The sequence below is a fragment of the Crocodylus porosus genome, unplaced genomic scaffold, assembly GCF_001723895.1.
Source record: "Crocodylus porosus isolate Cpor-Errol unplaced genomic scaffold, CroPor_comp1, whole genome shotgun sequence".
Taxonomy (NCBI): Eukaryota; Metazoa; Chordata; order Crocodylia; family Crocodylidae; genus Crocodylus; species Crocodylus porosus.
The window spans coordinates 48,083,971-48,105,898 of NW_017728951.1; the positions used below are offsets into that span (position 1 = coordinate 48,083,971).

At 45.1% G+C, this 21,928-nt stretch overlaps 1 protein-coding gene across 1 annotated transcript in view; it reads right to left on the bottom strand.

Annotated features, from left to right (window-relative positions):
• Window positions 1-398: 398 nt before the first annotated feature.
• Window positions 399-21,928, bottom strand: part of ZCCHC24 (zinc finger CCHC-type containing 24) — a 202,385-nt gene continuing 180,855 nt past the window's right edge. The window contains exon 4 of the mRNA XM_019555700.1: window positions 399-3,683. Within this exon, the coding sequence (XP_019411245.1) occupies window positions 3,570-3,683 (114 nt within the window). The 3' untranslated portion in view covers window positions 399-3,569. The remainder of the gene's footprint in view (window positions 3,684-21,928) is intronic.

Below are 21,928 nucleotides of genomic sequence, written 5' to 3' on the forward strand. Positions count from 1 at the left end.
ACATTGTGAACAATTCTATCGAATGCCTTTTTTAAACATTAATAAGTATACATTATTGTGGATCATTAACACTAACATCTGTTTCCAGTGATGACATATAAATTCATAAACTTTAAAGATACAGGGTAAATAAATACCGATGGTATCAAAAAACTTTCCCCAGTCACAAACCCACTATAGGAGTGGTCTAGGGGAAGTACATTATGAAAATCTACATTCTGGATCTGTGGACTTTCCTTTACATCAGTGCCATGAAGAGGGAGGGAATGCAACCTGGATACCACTAAAGACTCTGAAGCAATACTAGTGAAAGTATGTGAGTAAGGACTGCGAACAGACTTCTTTCACTTCCCTGGTGCTTCATCCTACTCATCCTCCCTCCACATCCCATGGGTTCTACCTTATCCCTTGCTTTCCATTCCTGATATGGATATAACAAATACAAACAGAACTAATACTGCTTCCAGGCTCAGAGAGGCACATGTACTGTAAGGTGCGGCTGCTCTCCTTTTCTGCCCATTGTACCCAACCCATATCTTTGTGGAGCCCCCGTTAGATGGTTTTAACTTTTGCTGGGAGTGGGTTGATGAGTACTGGGGAATGGAGAGCAGACCACAAGAGTAATGCTTTCTGCTTTATCATGCCCTTGGCTCTTTCTCTACCTGCTTTTAGGTCCCTCTTCTCCAGCATTAAGTGGATAGGAAGATTCATTCTCTTCCTGACTAGTCCAAATATGCTCACTGAGTAGTAACAAATGGATGTGTTTACATTTCTAATGTCTAGGAAAACACAATGATAAAAGTATTTTACTTCTACTATTCTGTACATATGCATGTTAGTTGCATTAAAGCCACATTAGGTGGTTGGGAATCTTTGTTTAAACCATACCCTACAAGTTCATAAGCTAAATATATAGCAATATTATACTGAAGCTAGACAAGTAACATTTAAGGGGCAATACTGAGGGTCAAGTTTTCAAAATTCACCTTTAAACTGGTTTGCACACATTTCTTTTTTTCTTGCATGGGCAAATTTAGTAGCTTTGTTGGCACCATTGTTTCTTAAATGTATTTTCTTTCTTCAGTTAAGAATGCATTTCTGCTTGAAAATGTTAACTAGCTGACTACACAGAGGCAATTGTAATCCATGATTAGTCTCCAATTTCAGTCACAGTTTTTTAATTTATTTTAATTTAAGGAACTGATACCTGGTCAAAAGAGTTATAAAGTGTTTAACTTAATATTACGTTTTTTAATTCAAAAGCGCTTTTCATCCATTGATGTCAAAACGCTTTATAAGTATTTATCAAACCTCACAACACCCCCTGTGAGGTAGGTATGCTAAGTATTATTATCCTCATTTTGCAGTTAGAGAAACTGAGGCACAGAGCGTTTCAGTGACTTGTGCAATGTCAAGCTGGCAGAACCAGACAAAATCGACACATCCTAACTCCCAGCCAGTCCTTTTCTCTAAACCAGCAGGCTACACAACTGGAATTACCAGGCTACCTATAGATGGTAAAGTCTGCATAATATGCATAGGAAGTTTACCACCACCAGCATTATCATTTTTGCCTTGGAAATATTTTGCTTTGCTCACAACAGAGCATAGAAATGGCAAACATTTCATCCTGTATCAAATTTGTCAAGACATTCACATTTCATAGAGGAATGCTCACTACAGGTCTTCAGTTTGCTTTATAAATAGGAAACTACTTAATTTGTGGTTTCACAGATTTTGCAGAAACAGCAAAACCTAGGATTGTCCTTGAAAATCAACAACAACAAAAAAACTTAAGAAAAATAAAGTGCTGACTCCCCAGTAGGGGAGCCAGCGGCCCTCGTTGTTAGGAGGGGAAGGCGCCAATTGGTGGGACAGCATGAAGAGCAGTAGATAAGGTGGAGGCTGCTCCCCCTGTATCTCCTCCCTGCCTCCAGGACCCCTCCACCAATCAGTGCTGAGGGGTGGCTGCCACATGACTGATAAATTAGATCTTTATGCTGCAATCAACCTGTGAAAATCGGTAAGTACCCCTGTGATTTCAGTAGACCCCTATATATAAGAGTCCAACTCTACACACTGACGATATCCCTATGTAACTTGGTATGACACCACTCTAATGTAGATCTGTTCAGCTTAACTTTGCCCCCATTCAACTTGGGACATGTATTTAAAATGTAAAACATCTCCACCAAACATACAGGTCCATCCTTTTGAAGAAAATATCATAAAAACAGTTGGATAAAAAGAATCTCCTTGTAGCTTTGCTACAAAAGTGAATGACATGCAAGCCTTACATGTTGTGTCCTTTTGCAGATGTGCTCTTAACTAATATATAATATCAAAGCAGGATACCGTTCATTTTGTGCCATTCTCCAATCCCTGATGATATATTTTTAGTTTGTAATGGGATGGTTTTGCACAAAGTTCCTTTTAGCTGAAATGGGACAACCAAATTCAACTGTTTATTCTCCCAAAGCTGTTGTAGATATTTTAGGAAGACAGAAAACAAGGAAGATCCCTCTGTGGCTACATCCATACAAACTTTGATATTAACAACAAATTTGTACAGTAGAAAACAGGACAATATTTCCAAAAAGTGGCTTTAGAGTTAGTATAAATAGTAAGTCTGGCTAGCCTCTCTCAATTGCGGGTTAGGGACGAAATCATTCTTATCCCTCATTATTCACAGTAAATTTAGTGTGCTTTTGGTCTAATGAATAGCAAATATGCATAAGGGGTCTACTTAAAAGAAATTATATGACAAGAGAAGGATTTCAGTCTGTCAGAGCCTGAAGCAAGCCAACATTATCCCTCTCTCAAAGGATGCTGGAATTCTTATTGATGCTCCATGTCCAATTATAAGGTTCCATTTCTGCCACGGAAGCCACTCCCTCAAACAGTTACTCACTTTATTTGTCACACCCTCCAAAAATGATTTCATTAAAGTCCTGCTCAAGTTGTGTTAAATAATGGGAAGTCCAAGAAAGCAGCAGCACAGAACTTTCAAACCTTCTGAAGCAAGAAAACATGATTGTTTTCCTTCTTTAATGCTATGGCTTGTTGAATCCTCCTTTATCTTGTCGTATAATAAGAATAATGTTTGGGGTACTGATACATGCTTTCAGTTAGTGGCCTTGCTTTTACTTAATTCCTGCAAAAGCCATTCAAAATGTGTACTCCCCTATGAACATTATGCCATGCCTAACAAATAGCACTTTACTTCATTTCACCTGGCCGTGATAGAGGAACTGTGTAAACAATCAACAGAAAACCACAGCAGTGGTTCCATTGTGAACACTGTCAGTAACACTGTTTGATTTTTTTTTTTTATATATATAATATATAATATTTATATAAAAACACACCATAGTCCTATAAATATGTCTTTGATGTATACACATACACAGGAAAAGTGTTACATTCTATTAATGGTAAGGCATATTATTAGTTTATAGGCATTATTGGCAATTTTTTAGCTTTTGCTTATTTTTTGTGTTGCTGCTCATTGTGTGCTGCCAGAAGATCTCACAGGATGACAGGGATGGGAAGCGGCCACCTTCGCAGGTTTATTGCACACGACGGCAGTAGTAGCCCAAAACTTTGCACTTCTCACACAGATGCTGAGGATGCTCTTTGCTCTGATCGGAAACATCCAGCCCATCCGGCTTTTCCAGGGGTCTCTGCAGGGAGGGAAGGGAACAGAATATGATTCAGTAAATGTCAGTGACCACTGGTGTTTGCTATGCACATAAAACTTACCTTTATGGTTATTTTGCTAGGCTTTCTCCCAGTACTTCTAATGACACTGTACTTTCTTCCTAAAACCAAGAACATCTTGTCAATTACCTGGCCACACAGTAGTGGGGAATTGGCCTGACATCGATGTCATTCCCTTTCACATGAAGTCTTGTAAACCTTATTTTAGGTAAATTGTTGAAAGAATGTATAAATGTTATAAAACAGTATCTTTCACTATTTTGGCATTAGTAACTAAGATGTCCCAAAGCATTAGCACTGAGAACATGGGAATCCCATTAGCCCAGTGGTGCCTAGGGAATTTGTACTAATACCAACAGGTAATCTTGGCAAGGTACTGCTATTAGACAAGTGAGAAGTTTTCCGTTTGCCTAACACAGAGCTCTATATTTGGAGGACTAGAATGTCTCATTTTTCAAATGAAACAGCTGTAAAAAAGAAAAAAAAGAAAAAAGAAAAACAGTAACAGTTGAGTGGGATATAGGAGGGTCCATAAAACAGGGACTGAACATTGGTTTGTTTGGTTGTTTTGGTTTTCTTAAATCTTGTACTTTAAATTTCCCTGATGTCTAAAAGCTTCATAGTCATTTAGAACAAGACACACCAATGCTATAAAGCATTGGCAACATGTTTGAAAGATCTGATAGAGAAATGACAAAGACATAAGATGAAACAAGCAAATGTCCATGCTTTATAATGGAATTGTGAAAGAATATAACTTCTCTGATTTTTCTAGGGCTATACTTGGAAGTAGGCCTGTGCGAGTAGGCAGCTATTAGATCCGGCTTCAGATCTGGCCTCTTTGGATGCCAGGGATCCAATCCGGAGCTCCGGACCGGGTTCCCACTTTGATCCAGCTGAAGTGGCTCTGAAGCTTCGGAGCCGCGTCAGAGATCCGGCCATAGTGTATAATGGGGAATCAATGAAATATGTATAACTTGGTTGGTTTTTTGTCTGATTTGGATGAAATTTTCAGGAGTGGTAGCCTCTGCTGAGAGCATGAAGCCTGCCAAGTTTCAGTAAGATCAGTGCAGGGGTTTGGAGGGAACTGTACCCCAAATTCTTGTAAGCAAAACTCATGTCATGTGTATGCATTACACCACAAGGGGGGTGAAAATGGCAGGGGTGGTGGCCCCTTCTGAGGCCACAAAGCCTGCCAAGTTTCAAGGTGATAGGTGCAGGGCTTTGGGGGAACTGCACCCCAAATTCTTGAAAGCAAAACGCGTGTCATGTCTATGTGTTACACCACAGGGGGGTGAACACTGCAGGGGTGGTGGCCCCTGGTGAGGCCACAAAGCCTGCCAAGTTTTGCCACAAGTTTTGCCTGTCAGCAGCCAGAGGTGCAGGGACCCAGAACCCCCCTGCACCCATCTCCTTGACAGCTGGCAGGCTTTCTGGCCTCAGCAGGGGCTACCATCCCTGCAGCTTTCACCCTGCTGCGCCTTAACACGCAGCGTCACCCATGTAATGAGTTTTGCTTGTCTGCAGTTTGAGGTGCAGTTTCCCCCAAACCCCTGCACTTATCTCCTTGAAACTTGTCAGGCTTCATGGCCTCAGCAGGGTCCACCACCCCTGCAGTTTTCAGACCGCTGCACCTTAACACACACAGGGTCATCTGTGTCACAAGTTTTGCCTGTCAGCAGCTTGAGGTGCAGTTCCCCCCAAACCCCTGCACCGATCTTCTTGACAGGTCATCACCTTGAAACATGTCAGGCTTTGTGGCCTCAGCAGGGGCTACCACCCCTCCAGTTTTCACCCCCCTGTGTGGTAACACATACACGAGTGACATGAGTTTTCTTTCAAGAATTTGGGGTGCAATTCCCCCCAAACCCTTGCACAGATTGTCTTGAAGCTTGGCAGGCTTCATCCTCTCAGCAGAGGCTACCACCACTACAAATGTCATCCAAATCAGACAAAAAACATCAAAGTTCTAGATATTTCATTGATTCCCCATTATGCTGTATGGCCAGATCTCCAAAGTGGCTCCAACGCTTTTCTGAAGCGCTTTGAAAAGGCCAACGAAGCTAGTGCTTTGATCCAGACATGCTGCTTCGGACGCTTCGGTGTCTGAAGCTTCTCTGGATCTGAAGCATGGTCTGAAGCCTCACACAGTCATACTTGGAAGGGCAATATGCACAATGACTTGCTATAAATCAGATACAGGCCTGTGGATAATTTCAATAGGCTGAAATCTGAAAACAAACTTTAAGCTTTCTCACTATTCTTTTACGTTCCTAAGAGAATACAAGCCACTTGCTGACAAACTATGATTCTTTGGGGAAGAGAAGTGGATAAATATGAAGTATAAATTTATGGCCATTCATCTTCCCAAATTATTGCTCCAATCTTGCCTGCAGCCATAAAATCTTAAGAGTATTAGTTTTTCTAAGTTGCTTAGTTTTATATATAGACAGCAATGTTACTCTGTCTGCCTTCCATTCAAAATCAACTCACTTAACACTTTGACTCTAAGAACAAAAGAGCCATTTGAAACTAACGTGTGGTGTAAGAAAGAGGAATGTAACATGTGGTATACAAAGAGAAACAAACCATAACCCAATGTTGTGGATCTATCTTGACTGCTCCTAATGGAGCGTAAGTGCAAACATTAACTGTCTCCCAGTTAGTCCAGAAAAAGGATGACCATGGACCTTTGCTGTGCTCTTTTGTATTAGATAGGTAAAGTGTAAAAGAAGGGTCAGGTTCAAGCACCTCAAAAGTGAAATTGTGGCCTCCAGAGGAGGACTTCTGAAACTTTGAAATGCTACCTTTTATATCAAAACTGCCATTTGTAAGATTTAATTGCTTCTACATGATAGCTGTGCTCTGATTAAAGAGAAAAATATTGTAGTTATTGTGTTTATTGATATAAGCCAGCTTTTTACCCAACTTCTTTTAATATACAAGGCCTTGGGAATCATTTTTTCCTGGAAATAGTGCAAAGGACATTGGGAATGCCTCAAAGTGCCAAGAGTTTCTTGGACTATTGTCAGAAATAATACCTCTCTGTGGTCTGCTTTCTCCCTGCATTGGTTGAGCTCAGCTTCTTGGCCTGTAAGCCATTTAGATTTCAGAAATGTTATTGTTACCAATGCGTTACAACATACAGGCTAGGGAGAAAGGGGTTATGAACACAGGAAATCAGGTTGCTTAGGGCCAGCTAGAAGGCACGAAAGCAGTGCTTGGGCTACATTTTTTGAGAAGGTAAGGGTCTAAATCTTCAGAAATTGAAGAGAGAGAGAGAGAGTGTGAGAGAGTGTACACATTACAGTTTCTGAAAATATAGACCCTTACTCTTCAGAAATGTAGCCCAAGCACCGCTTTTGTACCTTCCAGCTGGCCCTAACCTGGTGTGTGTGTGTGTGTGTGTGTGTGTGTAAGTTGTGGCCAAAAAAGCATGTGTTGATCAAACATGTAAATACACCAAAGGGCTTGGCTTTAGTGTTTCTTTGCTGTTTGCTATAAAAATCATCTTTTTTTTCCCCATTATTTGTTTATTATTGCTAGTATTAAAGCTAATATTATGTTTTAATAGCATAAGTGTCATATAATAGCATATTTAAGCAATGTGGAGAGTTATGAGGTAAGGCTCTTATCCCTTCTCCAGCCCCTTTACACCATATACAAAGGTGAGAGAGAGGGCTGTTAGTCCTACATGCCCTGTGTCCAGTTAGACCAACTTCCTTAGGCAGAAGCTCTAATTAGCCTTCATTAGCCTTAACAGGGAAGCAAGAAGGCTGGGCTGGGAGGAAGAGCTAGGGCATGAGGCGTATGTTTTTAGATGAAGCGTCGTTATGTATTCCTACAGAAATTTCAGGCAGCCCCGAAGCCCTGTAATACTTACATCCACGAGGGCTGTCTCAGGGCCCTGGCAGATGTTACATTTATGGCAGGATTCAGAGTTTCATTTTAGGTGTCCATTTTTAAAATGAAAAATATGAACCTTTAAAAAAAATACTGACAAAAATGAGAAAGTTTTGTTTGTTTGGGGGGGGGGTTGCTTCCCTTCTGGGGGGAAACATAATCTTGACTAGTTCTGGTGGTGAATTTGGCTAGGATGACTAAGCTGCTGCCTTGACAGAACAAAGCTTAAATGAATCTACATTAAAATTGCAAACACTGCTCCCCAAATTATCTTTTGATTGAAAACTGTTGCTGGTTCTCCATTTTCTGACTGAAATCCCCATTCCACAGAGAAATAAACTAAACAGACCCCCCAATAAATAAAACCATTTGAGTATCTAGAAAAATTGAAGACATGAGTATTACTCCTATTATCAGTATCGATTCATCTTATCACATATATTTGATATAGTTTACAGTTGCAAACAAAAATGTTTACTGTACTGGACCTAAACTATGGGTGTTTATACATGTGCTTCGGGACTGGGGTTGGGGGGGGGGTGGAGCTCCAAAAGCCTCTCTTACTAAAGTGCCCAGAGCATCTTGTGTATCAGCATCTTTGCACTTCAAAATGGCAGCACAGACACTTTATTTAAAGCTTACTGAATGAGTTAGAAGTATGGGGACACTGATAAACAAGATGCTGGAGGCTGCTTCAGCGCAGTAATTACAGTGGATTGGGGCAGCTCCACTGCTCATGTATAGGCACCCTATTTGCCTTATTTGAAACTTAGCAACAGAGCTAAAATCTTGCCTCTGATTGTCTCTCATAGATTTACACACAGAAGGAACCCGCTGAGCTACTTCTTGGCCCACTGACTGCCATGGCCCTAGCTTCTCTGTTTTACAGTTTCCCCCCAGCTAATTTCTGTGGAGGCTTCTCTGTGGGTCCTAGATTTGCACTAGAAGGTAGTGCGAGAGACTGTGCAGACAAGGGTTAGCATAATGAAACACAGTTAAAGAAGACCTGTTCTTCTACAGAGCTGGGACAAAATGCAAACCCAGGTCTCCAGGCCACTTCTTGCTGACAAATTTCTATTGCTGCCATGGAAAAGTGTTGGAGTAATTTTCACCAAAGCACCAAATGGGGGTTTGCTTCCATGTCTCTTAGAATGATCTGCCTTTTTTTTTCGGTCCTCAGAGATCACACTGGAGAGTTCCTCTACCAATCACACAAGAGGGGGTTATTAAAGCTGCATAGTCAAGGGTGTCAAACCCATAGGTATGAAATTGTCAACCATAGAATAGGGCAGAGTTGTCAAACTCCATTTATTTGGTGGTCATATTCCTTGTCCTGCAAGTGCCTGTGAGCCACACCCATAACTTTTCACCAAAATTTATTATTCACTCAGTTAGGTTTACACTTTGTGATGCACCATTTTTTGTACATCAATAGCAATTTTCAATATAAATTAATTTTTAAATTTGTGGATGTATAAAATTGTTTCAAACAGGTCTCTAAATGTGTGAAAAATTTGATTTATTTTCAGCCATATACGGAACATGAACATAAGAGGAGTTCAAAACAAAGAACCTTTTGCACACACTAACACCTTGCAAACTGATAGTACTGCTCCTGGACACGTGGTATCTCTTTTGGTGCAATCAATTCCTTGATGTTCAGTTTCAAGGACTGTGCTAAAGATGGTGTTCAAGTGCTTATCATTGGGGCTGGAGAGCAGTTTTGATTTGTAGATATCCATCACCAAGAACATTTGGTTTGCACCCAAATGTACTCATAAAAATATGTAACATTGATGCAAAGGATTTTAGTTCTGGATAGTTTTCTTCTAGCTATTGGTAAAATTTGTGAATCCTAATTGTTGAGAACTTCAGTGTAGTATTATACCGAACATCAGTGAGTTCTACACACAGCTACTGTGGGGCATCTTCTACAGGGATAGAGAATGGCAAGCTGAAAAGCCTGAAGACAGAACCTGTCCTGGAATTTGTGTCTGAGATCAGCAATCATGATCGTATACTTCTCCCAGCCCTCACCACCTTAATCCCAGTGACATTGAACAATGACTTCAAGGTAAGAAAAGGTGCTTTGTTGCATTGAGAGAACAATTTTTTTCAGAGACGACTTCATTTCAGAGGTATGCACAGGGTTGTAAAGCTCTGTTGCAGCTAGGTTTCAAGCCTACATTCTCATGTTTGGAGTACTGAGATGTTCCATTATTTTCACCAAGAAGGCAAGATCCTGCATCCATTCATCTCAAAGAGAAACCTGTGGATGAATTTTATCACTCACAACTCAGTTGGTAGACTTCAACATAATACATGCTGAAAGTTTTCAGTTTGTGGTTTGGAAAAGTTGCTTGCCCTGGTATGCCATCTCCTCAGCAGAGCATTGAGATGAACATAGGTAGCAAGAACCCTCTAGCTGGGGCTAACCACATGCCTACTCCCTGCCACTGGGGTGGCCAGCCAGGGTCAGCTGATTCCTCACCCTTTCCATTATAAAACCCTGATTTGGAAGAGGAAGAATCCATGCAATAAGGTATCCAGGTTTCTGCACCCTTAGCTTCTGCTGCTACTGGCTTCCTGATAAACCTTCTGGATACCCAATCTGGCTTGCCCATGGTCCCCAAATTTGGCCTGACCCTTTAGATACCTGACCTCATTCTGGTTTTATTTACTGGATACCTCACCCAGTCTGCCTTCTGACTCTGAGTTCTGCCTAATCCTCTGGATCTCTGACTCCGTTCCCTGGGCAGAACTTCTGGCTTCCTTATCTTCTCACTTGACATGCTGCCCTTGGACTTTGTCTGCTTCTACTGACACTGAGGTATGATAAGTTGCCTGAACCACCACACATAACAAAGCGGACTTGGTATGGAGGCATTCTCTATACCAGGCCCCTTGGGCCTGCCCAGGCTGGACCAGTTGGCCCAGATAGCTTCTCCCCAGCAAGTTCTAGAAGACCAGGTCTGGCAGTTCTTTGCAGTTTCTTTGCTCCTGGCTCTATTAGCCCTGCCTACCTATCCCATTATCAAAGAGGCATAATGGTGACCAGCTGCACTTCCCCAGGAAGCACCATCTCCAGAATCTGAAATCAAGCTACCTGGAAAGTATCAGGAATTTGCAGATGTCTTCAAGAAGAAACATGCAATTGTTTTTCCTCTGCATTGGGATTACAATTGCCCCACCAATCTGTAGCTGGGAGTGAAAATCCCAGTGGGACACATTTATGCTATGTCAGAGCCTGAACTCACCATTTTCCATGAGTATCTAGTAGAGAACCTGGCCCAGGGCTTCATATGCAGGTCCACCTCATCCATGGGAGCTCTCATCCTGTTTGTTAAAAAGAAGTACGGGAGTCTTCCTATGTGCCAATTATTGGGCACTGAACCAGATTACCATTCATAATCAGTACCCTCTGCCCCTCATCATGGACCTGCCTGATTAGTTCAAATGGCTTGTATCTTCACCAAACCAGATACTTGGAGAGCCTATAATTTGGTGTGCATCTGCACTGGGGATGAGTGAAAGATTGCTTTTAGAACGCTGTATGGGCACTTTGAGTACTTAGTCATGTCTTTGGGCTCATGAATGCTCCATCCACTTTCCAACACTTCATTAATAACATGCTGTAAGACGTACTGGACCAGTCTGTAATTGCCTACCTCAATGACATGCTGATTTTCTTGGAGGACCCTAACCAACATTCAACACATGTCCAAACAGTGTTGGAAATACTGTGCAAACACAGTCTTTTTGCAAAATTAGAGAAATGTGTGTTTGACCAAATGACGATGAAGTTCCTTGGATTCATTTTATCCCCTGAAGACCTGAAAATGGACCTCCAGGAGGTTCAGGCTGTCCCTGAGTGGAAACCACCCCAGAATGTCAAATAATTTCAAAGATTCCTAGAGTTTGTGAACTTCTACCACAGATTCATCATCATCTTTGCCCAGGTAGTAAGTCTCTTAATATGCTACTGTGTAAGAAGGTTCAGTTCTGCTGGTCCAGGGAGGCCCAGCAAGCACTCCAACACCTGAAATAGGCCTTCACCCCTGCTCTTGTGCTCACTCATTTGGACTTAGCCCTGCCGTTTGTGGTAGAAATGTATGCATCTAGCACCACCATAGGTGCCATGCCCTGAACAGACCTTATGCCCCTGAACTTTTTCATTTCTTGAAAACTTACTACAGTGGAACAGGATTAACAAAACATGGATCATGAACTCCTGGCCTTCTGGGTGACCGTTAGGAGTGGCAGCATTATCGAGAAGGAATACGACACAAAATATAGGTCCTTGTAGACCACAGGCAAAAGCTCTCAATCAGAGGCAACTGCACTGGTCACTTTTTTCTTCCAGTTCAACTTCCAAATAGCATACTAACCTGGATCCAGGAACAGAAAAGTAAATGCCCTCTCCTGAAAAGATGAAATATGATGCTAATCCCATGCAGGTGCCAGCTGAACTCAGCCCTATTCTGATGCCACACAATGTCATTTGTGCCACCTGACCAAAAGACCTACTAACCTTGCTTCAAGATGCCACCTAAGGGAAATTCCCCCTGGGGAACAAGCCATCATCTCTTGACACCCCACCAGGAGCAGGAGGGGATCACAATCACACAGGGTAGTATCTATGTACACCTAGGTCTGGCCAGACTGACAGTGCTTTGTGCAAGCCATGACTCACTATTAGCAGACCACCCCAGAACAGATGAGACTTGCCAATGGGTTTCCCAATACTTTTGGTTGCCCTACCTGCATGAGACAGTCTGAGATTTTGTCTGCTCCTGCAATCTTTGTACCTACACTAAAATACCTTTACAGGGTGCTCATGCTTTTTCCTGTTACCCCTCAACCCTAGTCTACTATTTTGCTAGGCTTTATCATAGAAATACCTGAATCCAATAGATATCCCACAATTCTGATGGTAACAGATCAGCCTAGCAAAATCGCCCACTTTTTCCCATACACAGGTCTGCTCTTAGCCAAAGACACTGTCCAATTACAGTTGGACAATGTGATTTGCCTTTATGGTTTCAAAACCACATAACCTCTGATCCCAGTTTGTCTCCTCATTTTGGCATGAGGTACTGTGCCTGCTGGGGGTCCACACCCAGTTCTTCTCTGCATACCACGCACAAACAAATGGTTAAGTCAAGAGAACAATTCAAATCCAAATACAATACTTCCAGTGTTACCTCAGTTTCCAGCAGAACAACTAAACACCCCTGCTAACACTTGGAGAGTTTGCCTACCACAACTTTACGTGCACCTCGATTGGATGGACCCCATTCTTTGCCAAGTATTGGTTGCATTCCTGGCTACATCCTGCCTTACCTGCCATCTCTGATAACCCTGGAACTACAGACTAGCTACAACATGTGCAGAAGGTCCAAAAATAAATGAAAAATTCATCTCGAAAAGGCAAAAGAAGCCTACAAATGGCATGTGGACCAACATCACCAACATAGCTACAAATATCAAGGAAAATAGAAAGTTCTTTTTTATATATATGGGGAGCTGGAGGAAAAGCAACACTGGACCCCCTGCGAAACTAGACGGGGCAACTGACGCCCAGGAAAAAGCGAACTTGCTAAATAGGTACTTTGCATCAGTTTTTCACCAGTTCCATGGGACGGCCCTGCCCACTATGGGTCAGGGAGGCCCAGGTGAGGGAGATTCCTTGCTCTCCATTGAAGCTGACCTCGTGAAGAAACACCTTGACAGGCTGGATACCTTCGAGTCAGCCGGCCCTGATGGGTTATACCTAAGGGTACTCAGGGACCTGGCAAGCATCATAGCTCGGCCCCTGGCACGGATCTTTGAGAGTTTTTGGTGCTCTGGTGAAGTGCCTGATGACTGGAAGAGAACCAATGTTGTGCCTAGCTTCAAGAAAGGGAGGAAAGTAGATCTGGCAAACTACAGGCCCATCAGCCTGACCTCTATCCTAGGGAAGGTCTTGGAAAAGATTATCAAGCAGGCCATCCTTAACAGACTAGCTAAAGGCAATATCCTGAAGGATACCCAGCATGGGTTTGTTGCGGGTAGGTCTTGCTTAACCAACCTCATTTCCTTTTATGACCAGGTGACGTATCACCTGTGTCACGCTCCAGCTGGACTCTACCAGCTTTACCCAGCAACAGATGCCGCCAAGCACTCTCCTCACAATCTGGAAAGCCCCTAAGAGACTAAATAAAAAAAAGTTCTGGAACCGCTACGAGTCTACCTCTCCCTCTCGCAAACTAACATCAGGGGATAGAACCCACCGGGGCAACATCCGCAACCTGGCTCACGCCTCACACATGGCGACGTGGATGGGATCCTCAACAGAGGGAGACGAAATCCAAGCAGGCTTGAATGCCCACTGCCCATGGGGTTGCGGCCGCCAATCTGTGACGACCCCAGACGATCTTCGGGCCCACATAACCTTCCACCAGGCGGGTGGCTCGCGGGACGCAGAAGTGTCGGGATACCTTTCCTTGACAACCGGGGGGAAGGAATGGGGATTTTTGCTCACCCCCGCCGTGTTCGGCTGCGTGATGGGGAGCCCCACAGTCACATTCCGACCGAGGGGAGAAGAGAGCGCCCTGTCAGCAAGTGAAGGGACTGCAGTCAACGTTGCTGTCAAATCTGAGGATTGTCCACCATCTGTCTGCCTTGGAAGCATGACCCGTGAGGCCCCAAGAGGCCATGGTGGCACACTCTGGGCTCGCCAGTCACCACCTGACCGATCCCCTCGTGAATGGGCTATGTTCAGCTTCCTCTTGAACTGTACCGGGCCGATGAAGGAACAACTGCACAGACTAGGGGATGAAGGCCAAGAAGCCTTAGCTGCCACCCTAGGATTCGGCTATTGAGAGTGACTCATCCAGATCCACTCGAGGCAATGGTGTGTCACGCCAGACAGTACCCGAACACGCACTACGTCCAAGCCGCACTGTTTAATGTTTGAATGTTTAATGTTAATAATTCTTTGCTTGTTTGATGTTAATAATTCTTTGCTTGTTTCTTATAGGTGTTCACCCTAGCGATGAGGTTTCTAGTTAATCTTTTAATTACGTGTAGCATTAGTTGTGTTTGTTTTATACCTTGTTTAATTGATTGAAAAAGAAAGTAAATGAACCTGTTGTTGTAGTCAAGTGCTTGATGGCAAGGGGGCACGTCACGCTCCAGCTGGACTCTGCCAGCTTTACCCAGCAACAGATGCCGCCAAGCACTCTCCTCACAATCTGGAAAGCCCCTATTTGGCTTGCTGCATGGCCATGGCCATGTGCTGGAGAAACCCTGTCACCTGTGGAAAACCCTGCGAACATTTTGGCAGGAAAATGTGACCAATCGGGGTCTTGAAATTGGGCTTGTCATCTGGCCTATAAAAGCTAGGGTTGAGTTTCCGCCCAGCTAGATACCAGAGCAAACACCGCTCAGTAGAGAGAAGCCGGAGCATCCACCGCTCAGTGGGTAGGACTGGCCAGCTTCCCACGGCTTCTCCTGCCTCCGGAGCCATAACATCATTTGTGCACCCACTTGTACTGGTTCGTAACACGCATTGTTCTCATTCTTGATCGTTTTGTTTTTCGTTCTCGGATCCATCGTTTGTTTTTCGTTCGTTCGTCCCTTATAACCAGGACAGAACTTGCAGCCACATCAACACCGGTGGTGCATAAGTTCTCGGATCCATCATTTTGTTTTTGTTTGTTTGTACCTTATTCGAACCGGGACGGATCCAAGTGTAACCGCCTGCACAGCCACATCAACATCGGTGGTGTGTAAGTAAGAGACTAAATAAAAAAATGTTCTGGAACCGCTATGAGTCTACCTCTCCCTCTCGCAAACTAACATCAGGGGATAGAACCCAGCAGGGCAACAGCTGCAACCTGGCTCGTGCCCCGCACAACCTGGACAAGGGGGAAGAGATCAACGTTGTATACCTCAACTTTAAAAAAGCCTTCCATCTGGTACCCTAAGATCACCTCTTGGCTAAACTGGCTAACTGTGGTCTTGACATCACCACGATCTGCTGGCTGGGGAACTGGCTCCACGGTAGGACCCAGAGGGTGGTGGTCAATGGAAGCAAATCGTCTTGGTGCCCTGTGACCAGTGGGGTCCCACAAGGCTCTGTCCTAGGGCCTATACTGTTTAACATCTTCATCGATGATGTGGACAGTGGTGTCAGAAGTGGACTGGCCAAGTTCGCAGACGACACGAAACTTTGGGGTAAAGCATCCACACCTGAGGAGAGGAGGGTGATCCAGGCAGATCTGGACAGACTCATGAAATGGGCAGATGAGAACCTGATGGTGTTCAACACTGAAAAATGCAAAGTTCTCCACCTTGGGAGGAAAAACCTGCAGCATACTTATAGGCTTGCCAGTGCTACACTGGCTAGCACTACAGATGAAGGGGACTTGGGGGTTATGGTTGACCACAAGATGAACATGAGCCTTCTCAAGCAGATCCCAGGATATCATTCTCTCCCTGTACTTGGCCTTGGTGCATCCTGTTTTGGGCTCCACATTTCAAAAAGGATGTGGAGAAGCTTGAGAGGGTGCAGAGGAGAGCCACATGCATGATCAGAGGTCAGGAAAACAGACCTTATGATGACAGGCTGAGAGCAATGGAGGTCTTTAGCCTGGAAAAGCACAGGCTCAGGGGTGATCTGGTGGCCGCCTATAAGTTTATCAGGGGTGCTCATCAGGATCTGGAGGAACGTCTGTTCACCAGAGCCCCCCAAGGGATGACAAGATCAAACGGTCACAAACTCCACTGTGACCAATTCAGGCTGGACATAAGAAAGAACTTCTTCACTGTCTGACCCCCCAAAGTTTTGAACAGACTGCCGCTGGAGGCGGTTCAAGCACCCACTTTGAACACCTTCAAGACACATTTGGATGCTTATCTTGCTGGGATCCTATGGTCCCTGCTGACTTCCTGCCCCTGGGGCAGAGGGCTGGACTTGATGATCTTCTGGGGTCCTTTCCAGCCCAAATGTCTATGAAATCATCAATGGGGCCTACTTACTTACTAGGACAAAAGGTATGGCTGTCAACAGAACACCTCTGCACCCATTGGCCCTCATAGAAACTGGATCACAGGTATATCAGCCACTTCTGTATTACCTGACCTCTGAATTTTAGCTCCCCGCAACACTGAAAATCCATCTTGTTTTTCACATGTTCCTGTTTAAGCCCTGCACAGAAAACTTGCTCTCCCAATGGCCTCAGCCGCCTCCACCACTGGCAATGGTTCAGGGTCAAGAAGAATACTTAGTCGATGGGATTCTGAACTCAAGAATTAAGTGAATACAATGATATAATTTTGTGGATTGTGAGGATTATGGGCCAGAGGAATGCAAGCAGGAGCCTATGGAATGTCATGCCCCTGTCCTAGTAAAAAAACCCATAAGGACCAACCAGGATCAGTGCCCCCTGAAAGGGGTTCTTGAGCAGGTGATGGTGGTTGTAATGTTAGACTGTGGCCTTGAACCTGGGGCTGTAGCCTACCTGCTCCCTCCTGTCTGCCATCTCCTCAACAGAGTATTGGGATGGACACAGGCAGCCAGAACCCTTCATCTGGGCCTAACCACATGCCTGCTCTCTGCCCCTAGAGTGGCCAGCCAAGGTCAACTGATCCCTCACCCCTTCCAATATAAACCCCAGACCCAGAAGAGGAAGTGTCCAAGCAGCATGTTTTACCTCTGTATCTAGGCTGTTGCACCCTTGGCCTGTGCTGCTACTGGCTTTCTGACATTCTCTCTAGGTATCTGATCCAGCTTGCCCATGGTCCCCGAGTTTGGCCTGACCCTTTGGATTTATGACCCAATTGTAGCTGATTTCCTGGATATCTGATCTGACACATCCCCTGACCCTGTACTCTGCCTGACCCTCTGGATCTTTGACTCAGTTCCCCATGCAGATCTTCTGGCTTCTGATTTCCTTACGTACAAACTCGGCATGCTCCTCTTGGACTTTGGCTGCTTCTCTTGATGCTGAAGTGAGCCCCAGACCTGGCCATCTATGACCCAGAGTGACAAAAGTCATTTTCCTCTGTCTGACTGCCAGTGAGCCCTGGTTTAGATGAAATTCTGTTTTTACCATGGCATTGATCACCTGGTCCATGCCTCAGAGTTTAGGCAGAGACAGTTTCCTGCTATAGAATGCAAATAAAACACTAAGCTCAATACTTTGCACTTTGGTCTTCACCCTGCCTTCCTTCTCACCATGGAACAATAACCATCTTTTCCTAAGCTCACTGCTGTCTTCTGATCCACACCTAATTTGCCCAGAGCTGTTCACTTACAATGTTGAAAATGTCTTCTCTTGTAGCTGTGTCTTTAATTGACACTAACTCTACAAACTCCTCTGTCAGATTCGTATCTTGATTGACACCCAGAACAAACACATCTCACTGTGCTGTCACTCACATCTGTGCTTATATCGATTCCTGTTGAAAAAGAAGCATATGCCTTTGCTTCATTTCAGAGTTGACTCTGCAAATTATCTGGTAAGTCACAGATAATTCTACTGGATTGTCTGTTGGACTTTTTGAGAGGCTGATATTTGTAAAAGCTTGAAGTTTCTCTGGACACTCACTGTCTGAAGCCTTTATCACACACTTCTTCAAGAACTCTCCCTTAGCAAAGGGCTTTGCAGGACTTAGGAAAAAGGACAAAGCTAACTCTCACTGCTCAGTCACTTATGTGATGCACTTGTGTATAGACAGATGGGTTTTTTTTCAACAACTGTTCTAATTCACTCAGTTTGTATTCATGTAACTTCCCAGTAAATCTCTCATACTTGATGCCATGACATGATTCATAATGTCTCTAAGTGTTTTGCTTCTTGGAAATAGGCACTGCTTGCCTACAAATCAAATATACAGGCTCTCCATTTGTTTCTGTGAAGGCATATGAGGAGCACTATATGAGGACCCTTAGATGAGGGCCTCTTGACGCAGTCACAGCACAATTCCTCACATAACTATGAAAGAGCACCATGGAGCTAGTTTTGGATTTTAAACCATGTAATACAATGCGGATTTTAGTTTTGTTATCTACCATATACACCTGAACCAAGATGACTCTGAATTTAAGATGACACTGCAATAATTAAAATCTACATACGGAAAATTTAAAATTTGTTATAATTTTCCATGTATAGAATCTAATTATTGGGAGGGTCATCTTAAATTCATCCCCTCCCCTCTATTGCTGTGATGGGGAAAACAGTGGGGGAGATCATGTGTGTTACCTCTCAGCTCCATGTTCTTGGGGACCCCTGACACAGGACGCAGACTGTCTGACTCACAAAAAATCCCCCCCCCACCTAAACAGAAACTGACTAAGCACAGTGACAGACAAACCTAAAACCTTCCAGATAAGGGTGACAAAAATGAAACAACTGCCCTAGGTCTCATTTGCATCTGAGATGGGACCAGATGACCATTCATTTACATGAGAAATGGAGAACAGAAAGCCTGAAGCAGAGACTGCAGTGAATTCTGGGATCAGAGGAGCAGGGGAGCACTGCATGATGGGGAATCTGTGCTCCAAATGCTAATCAACCCACACACCCAGCTCAGCATTTATCAGACCAAAGGACTTTTCCTCCCCCCCCACACACACTTCTAAGCAGAAGTAAGTTTAATAGGTATCTTGGGCCGTACATTCCCCGGTCCCACTATGGGAGGCCTATGTAAACTAAATCGGCTAAAACTCGGTTGCCAGGTTAGGGAATGCTGAGGCAATAGACCGAGTCAGAGGGGGCATGGGCAACATTTGAACAATGGTACAGGGTTCATCACAGCGTCCAGCCCGTTGGAGCCCTGTCCACAAGTGTCATCATACTTTTCCCAAGACGACGACTGGTGGAAGTCCTCTCCACAACAGGTTATGAACATTCCCATAATTGCCTTAAGTCTGTTAAAAGACTACAGTAAGATCTGGAAAAGTCATGCTAAGCTGAGGCTTGTTCACAGCAAGTAAAAATCCAAAACCCTAATGCTGCAAGCTATCTTTTGTTTCTGATGACACCAGGAGATACCCCATCAGTATATCTGCTATCCATAGGAATGTCAAGCTGGCTTCTAAGTATGTGTTTCCTGAGTATCAATCGGTTTCCCGAGATGTTCAATCAGATAACCCTTTGTCAACAGAAAAGGCAATTCGATTTACGCTATTGAGAATGCTTGAAAGAAGCTGAACTGAGGGTATAAAAACCTGTAAAAGAAGCAGCAGTGTGTGTGCTGACACTACCTGCTTACTTCTGGAGAGGCTGAAGAAGGCAGATCATCTGCCTCCAAGGATCGTGCTGAGAACTTTAACCTGTCAGCTTTGCAACCCGAGTGCCTTGGACTGGTGAGATTCCAGCTCTCTCTCTCTCTTTTCTCTTCTCGCTCTCGCAGCACAGATTTCTGAACCTGACCTGTATTAGTTAAGCTTGAGCTAAGTTTCCCCAAATACTTAGTGAAACCAGGGTATACTGTGACTGTTTGTGTTTGTTTTTCCTTTGCGTATCTATTACTGCTAGTGCTGTTGTATATTTCATATACTTAGCAATAAATAACTTTTATAGTCAAACTGGTGGTAATTGGGTATATTTTTCCTTCTTTACTTCTCCTTTCTCACTTGCTCTGCAGCAACGCTTCCTTTACCTAAGCTAAAGATCCCTGCGTAGCCCAAAAATACTGTAGGGTCTGCTCACCAAGAGGCTAAAAGATTGGGATGTGCTGAGTTTGAAACACATAAGGGGATCAGCTTGTACAGGCTGATTGACCCAGTTTGGCTCAGTCGTGCCCTAATGAACTGAATGCTGGCCCATGAGCGTGTCATCTGGACACCCAGCCGGATTCAGAGGTATTCTGTTTAAATGTGTGCTTGTGTCTGACTGTAGCTATTGTTGCTCTGATGAACTGATTCTTGGCATATGAGGGTATCAGCCTGTCCATGCAGAGTGGAGGCGAGAGCAGCAGAAGCAAACGGAGCAGCAGCGGGGGCAGCAGCAGCTGATCCCCCTAAGGTAAGTGGGGCAGAGGGACCAACGCAGCTGAGCCGGATCCGGAGGGGAAGCCCCCCGGATCCCTCTTAGCTGAGCCGGTAGGGAGCTGCGCGAACAAAGTGCGCAAACAGGGTGGGCTAGGGGGGGACTGTCCTCCAAGCCAGGGAGCACCCCCGGGGATATCCCTCGGGGAGGCGCCGGGTCCCCCCAGCGAGGGAGTGCAGGAGGCCAGGATCCCCGGTAGGCACTTCTGGTAAGTCCGGAGCGCCTGATTGGCGGATAGAGCAGAGGCGGGAAATTCAAACCACAGCCTTTAAAAGCCGCGGTTTGACGTAGCTTCCAGCACTCAGGAGCTGGGAGCAGCGGGGAGAGGAAGGACACAGGCACACGTGTGTCTTACATACACGTGTGCCCCCTTACCTGACCTGGAGCGGAGGTGAGAGCAGCAGAAGCAAACGGAGCAGCAGCGGGGGCAGCAGCAGCTGATCCCCCTAAGGTAAGTGGGGCAAAGGGACCAACGCAGCTGAGCCGGATCCGGAGGGGAAGCCCCCCGGGTTCCCTCTTAGCTGAGCTGGTAGGGAGCCGCGCTCCCGAGCCGCATGAACAGAGTGCGCAAACAGGCGTGGTCTGTAAGAGCGCACCGGCATTTGCGCCGGCGTTCACGTTGGAGGGGGAGCAGGAGGGGCCCAGAGGCCGACTTCTGTTAGCGCGGGCCAGAGGACCCAAACTCAGCTAGAAACTCCTACAATGGTGTCGACACAGAGTGCTACCAGGGCCCCTGCCTTCCCGGGGCTTGTCTGAGGCCTCCACCCAGACGGAGCCCACAGGGGGGCTGGCGTCCCCCAACCCCCTGGCCTGCGGGAGCTTCCCAGCAAGGCGGGGGGGGGCAGGGACTGGAGACCCCCACACCTGTCCTGAAGGTGCCTGCCTTAGGGCCCTGGAGGCGCGGGTGAGGGAGCTTCAGGAGGAGTTTAGCAGGCTGAGGGGAATCAGGGAGGAAGAGGAAGAAATTGACAGCTATTTTTTTTCCCTGCAGGGTTGTACGACCAAGGAGGATGCACCTCAAGATGAGCCCTCCACTGCTAAGTGGCAGACGGTCACCTCCCGTGCCAGGGCTGCTCGCAACACAGCAGTACCAGTTCCTACAGTCCGGCTGGAGAACAGGTACAAAGCTCTGGCAGCCCTGGAGGAGGAAGACTGAGAGGATGAAACCGGGGAGGAGGCAACTCCATGCTCACTGTGTCCCATGCAAGCTGAAGGAGGCAAGAAGGCCAGGAGGCACGCGAGGTATACTGCCTATCTGGAGC